Below are 5,332 nucleotides of genomic sequence, written 5' to 3' on the forward strand. Positions count from 1 at the left end.
ACTTCGACGACGGTCTCGGGCGTGGAGGCGTTACAAATCCCCTCCTCAAATTTCTCCTCTTATCACTCCCTATAGTGTTCATATCCAACGCCACCATTGTCCATCCCTTAAGTAAAAATAAATCCTTCTTTTGAGCAAGGAAGGATTCGAACCCTATACCCTTTTGCATGTGACGCCGCTTGCCACTCCACCACAAGGCTTTCTTCTGTCCAATTCTTCCTTCATTTATTTAAAAGCCAACCTACTTGCCAACAAGGTTCTTTTAATAATTAAACCATAATTTCCTTCACCATTAAGTTTGAACTCAAACCTTAACCAAGACCTACTATCACATAATTAACACTTGACTAGGAATGTTAAGCATAATTTTTATCGAAACCAAAAAAAAAAGTTCAGGATTTTGGGATTTTTGGGGCGTTACATTTGGTCAACCTCTATCATCCATACACACTTAAATACTTCAATGGTATTTAACATGGCCTAATCATACTTTTAAACAACGTTAGCATAACCTAAATTGCATGTCAACCTCATCTCATCGGTTTAGTACATGCTAAATTATCCATTTTGTATTAGGGATTAACATAGCACATTTTACATTTGGGGCATGTTGTAACCATATACAATTATATGCTATATCCACTCTCAAATTATTAGGTTCCATTTCAATCATTCATTCATGATAACCCTCATCATCACATCTTATGAAACAATTAAATATAGACATGCATCATTGGTAGGTTTACTACCTACATCAATATGAGCCATATCTCATGGCCATATACAAAAGAATAAGTATATCATTTAGGCTCTTACATTGGCTAGCCAAATGACACATATAACAAAATAACCAAAAATCCTATACATGTCATTAAACAAAATAAAAGTATCTATATACCAAAGCAGGTCAAGTCGATAGTGTGTTAATTCTCCAACCGTCTTCCAATCTTCACGAGCCCACGAGCTCTATAAGACAAGGAAAAGAGAAGGGGTTAATCATTTATATGCTTAGTAAGTCCGGATAACTGGAAAGTAAACTTACCGGTTAATTAGCATACAACCATATTTAGGCAATAATTCCATCAAGCATGAAACAATTTCCCTATCACATGCACTCAATCATCAAGTTAGTTTCATAACAATACATCATGTTATTAGCCTTAGATGAGCTCATCAATTCAATATTTTCATTCTTTATTTCTCATGTTAATCCCGTTGAACTTTTTCGAAAATCTCGATGGATAGCCATTTACTGTCAAGTCATACAAGTGATCATCTCAAGTACGCACTCTCGTGAACCTTATATCTTACGGTAGGATTACCAATCTAGGCTAAATTCCCTGTAGTAGTAACTCATAGAGCAATGTTGGGATTATCAGTCCAGTCTAAATCCCTTTTAATGACAATTACTCTCATAAGCTCGGATTTGAATTGCCAGTCCAGGCTAAATTCAGTCCTCAAATCGGATTACCCATCCAGGCTAAATCCTTAATGCACCCATATTCTCTGGGAGGCTCGATCACTCAAGGAACACCCGTCTAGGCTAGATCCTTTCCATTTAGAGATCATCGGATTACCCATCCGGGCTAAATCTTTTTCTGCAACACATGCAGGATCTCATGTCATGTAAGCCATAATTTATCCATCGGATTCCCCTTTCTATTTCAACTGAGACATTTATCATCTTTTCAATTACACTACCACATTTCATGGTTTATCATGCAATGAATATCTAAATTTCCATACATTCAAGATCATGCATATTTAAGTATATTAAGAGTTTACTTCGGGTTATACGAACTTACCTGGTAATTGCTTTGGTTTTGTATTTCGGTTATTCCGAAATCTTTCGTTTTTCACGGTTGACCTCCGGAATTGGTTCCTTGGGATTTATAACAATAAAATTTGACTGTTAATACATCACGTTTTTCATTTTAGGATTTAAAACTCACCCCCGGATAAAATAACCAATTTGCCTCTAACCATTCACACTTTTACAATTTAGTCCTAAGGCTCGTATAATGAAATGCATGAAATTTTCTAAGTCCTCAAGCCTAGCCAAATACGTTTCTTGCCTATAGCAGCCCACTTTTTCTTTCATTTCACAATTTTCTATCTATTTTTACAACTTTTACAAAATAATCCCTTAAATCATTTCGATGAAAAACTACTTAGTAAGCAGCGTGTTTTGTGATTTTTTTTCTCTAAGATTTTGTGATTACTTTTCTTGTTTTTCCTTTTGTGTGTCTGCCATATTCTTTTCGATTTTATGGCAGTTTTGAAGATTCTGAGTGTGTTGCTTTGGGTGTGATTTTCTTTTATTTGATTTCTTTCTTCGTGTCGTTCGGTGGACGTACGGTGTTTCTGTTTGATGCGATAGGGTTTGGCAGTGCTTCTGGCCGGACAAGACGTCTTCTCTGCAGTGCTACTCGATTGAATTTTATCGGTGATTTTGTCAGATTTTCATTCACTTTGGTTTTATTTTATGTGTCTTGGCTTTCTTGTTGTTTGTGCACGTTCATTTTTGCATGAGTTTTTGTTTCTTGATGTTGAAATTTTGAGGGCCCCATGGTGGATAGAAAATTTAATTTTCTCCTGACTTTTCTACGTCCCACCCGCGAAATCTTTACATGACCTTAGGATTTCCTTTGTCCCGACGTATAGTTTGTATGTTTTCATGCATGCAGAGTTTTTGTGCGTTTTTAACTCTGTTTTTTAACTGTGTTTGGCTATTTCGTCTTTGCGACTCCGGGGCAAACATCTTTGCATTTCTTGCTGCGATTTCTCCTTTTTCTTTTCTGGGGTTTTGGCTATAAGGTGGGGCTTGAGTGTTCTAATTTTTCTTTGCCCGTTTGTTGATATTCCTGTTGACGAGTTTTCTAGGTTTTATTTACCTTTAGGTTTTCTTTTGCTTTTAGGTATTTCTCATTTTGTCTACTCGTTTTTCTTTTCTTGCAGATAAAATCCTTTTGGACGTACCTTTCGACTTATTGGTGGTGAGTTTTTCGTCTCTTTGACGAGTCACCGGCGTGTTTTGGTTGATGGTTTTCCTGCGTTTGCCTGGTATCTTGTGTTATTTCTTTCTTTTGACTACCTTCTACCCCATTTTTTGGTGTTTTTTTGTGTTCTTGGAGGGGGTTAGCCGTTTTCTTGCATTTTTCGTTTTCCTCTAATTTCTTGTTTTTGTTTGTGTTTTTATTGTTCTCTGTTATTTTTGGTTTTGCTAGGCTGCCTGTTGAGAACTGGGTCTTGGGCTGTGAGGTGTCCGGAGGTCCTTTCATGGTACCTTTGTTGTTACGTATGCCTGCTGGTTCGAAAGGGAGTGGTCTTGAGTAGTGTACAGGTGCATTATGGTTGACTACATTTTTGAGATGATCGAAGGATTGCTATTTTTGAAAAAGAGCATCTTCAAGTGAGGTGGAGTAGATTGGACAATTTTTCTTCTTGCAAAACGATGGCTAGCGACAAGCCCAGCAATTAGTGATGAAGATCCTATGCTGGAATTGTCGTGGGATTGGAAATCCTGCGACAATTCACGAATTAAAGCAAATTCTTGTTGCAAATGATCCGGAGGTTATTTTTCTATGTGAGACAAAAGTGCAAACTAACAAATTTCCCCAAATTCGTAGCAAGTGTCGGATGGAAGGTTGCCTGGCAGTCAATGCTTGTGGTAAAAGTAGTGGGCTGGTTATGATGTGGAAGGAGGGAACTAAGGTTGAGATCCAAAGCTACTCTTGTAATCATATTTTAATTCACGATGAAAATGATAAACTTATTCGATTCACTAGATTTTATGGGAATGCCGACCCTAACAATAGGAAGAGCTCGTGGGATATGCTTAAGGGGGTGGGAAGATCGGTGAAAGAAAAGTGGATTATTGGAGGCGATTTCAATGCCATACTTGATAACTCGAAAAAGGAAGGTGGTAGAAGGAAACCGCAGGCCCTGATGGACGACTTCCGTGAGGTTATTGATGAGTTATCACTGGTGGACTTGAAAACAGACAATGGGTGGTTTACATGGGTCAACAATCGTAAGGGTAGCACGATAGTCAAAGAAAGACTGGATCTTTTTTTTGATCTCGGCAAGTGTGTGCACAGCTTCCCGTTCATCGAAACCAAAGTTATTCGCCAGTCAAACTCGGACCATGATGCTATTATGCTTGATACCAAGGGTCGAAAGCCTGGAGAGGAGAAGAAGGATGGTAGACTAATGTTTAGATATGATATATGCTGGGCTAAAGAGACAGAAGCTAAAAATATCATTAAAAATGCTTGGAAGATGGATACGGAAGACATTATGGATAAAATAGAGAAGGTGGAACTTGGCAGTTTAATAGGAACAAGAGGATGAGCAGACAAATTGATGCGCTAAAGTCCAATATTAATAGGCTTACTGATAAACCTGTGAAAGTGTACGATGGTAATAAACTTAAAGCTATGAGATTAAAGCTAAGGAAACTGCTGGATAGTGAGGAGCAGTACTGGGCACAAAGATCAAGAGTTAATTGGCTAAAAGAGGGGGGACAGAAATACTAGGTTCTTTCATGTGAGGGTTACCAGTAGGAAAAAAAAAAAAAAAAGAACAAAATTTAAAGGCTAAAAGAAATGCATGGCTACTGGAGGGAGAATACCAAAGATATTTCTGAGGCTGCCAGGGAGTATTTCCAAAGTCTATTTTAGTCAACGTTACATATTGATGAAACTTTAAATCTTGACTATATTGATTCTTGTATTTCAGGAGAGATGAATGACAGATTAACCATGGCATTCACGGATCATGAAATTATAAAGGCCTTTAAGCAAATGGATCCTAGGAAAGCCCCGGGCATAGATGGTCTATCCGGAAATTTCTACAAAGAAAATTGGGAGGTGGTGGGTGTCGATATTATTAAGCTATGTCATGAAGTCCTGAGGGGTAATACAAGTGTGGAATGTCTTAATGAGACCATTATTGTCTTTATTCCTAAAATCAAAGAGCCTATTGATATGACTCATTTCCGTCCAATTAGTCTGTGCAGGGTAATATATAAAATTGTTGCTAAAGTTCTTACAAATCGCTTGAAAGACACTCTCTCGATGTGCATTAGCCAAAATCAAAGTGCTTTCGTTCCCGGACGGATGATTCACGACAATGTGTTGATCGCTCACGAGTTGGTTCATTAAATTCAAAGTGCTAAAAATGGCCCAAATAAAGGCTTTGTAATTATATCCGGGCTTAAAGACCCGCAGGCTATATGCTGGAATTATACCCGGACTTAAGGTCCGCAGGCTATGTGCTGGAATTATAACCGGACTTAAGGTCCGCAGGCTACGTGCTGGAAATATGTCCG

The 5,332-nt window shown here is 38.0% G+C and overlaps 1 protein-coding gene across 1 annotated transcript; it reads left to right on the top strand.

Annotated features, from left to right (window-relative positions):
• The first annotated feature begins 3,483 nt into the window (after positions 1-3,483).
• On the top strand, positions 3,484-4,353 carry LOC128293787 (uncharacterized). The gene has a single exon (XM_053029309.1). It carries the CDS (start codon positions 3,484-3,486, stop codon positions 4,351-4,353), a length of 870 nt encoding a protein of 289 aa, XP_052885269.1.
• The last annotated feature ends 979 nt before the right edge of the window (positions 4,354-5,332 follow it).

This window comes from Gossypium arboreum, chromosome 6 (assembly GCF_025698485.1).
Source record: "Gossypium arboreum isolate Shixiya-1 chromosome 6, ASM2569848v2, whole genome shotgun sequence".
Taxonomy (NCBI): Eukaryota; Viridiplantae; Streptophyta; class Magnoliopsida; order Malvales; family Malvaceae; genus Gossypium; species Gossypium arboreum.

What these genes read in the sequence shown, in the direction of transcription:
- LOC128293787 (XM_053029309.1), top strand. Translation starts at nt 3,484, where the DNA reads ATGAAGATCCTATGCTGGAATTGTCGTGGGATTGGAAATCCTGCGACA.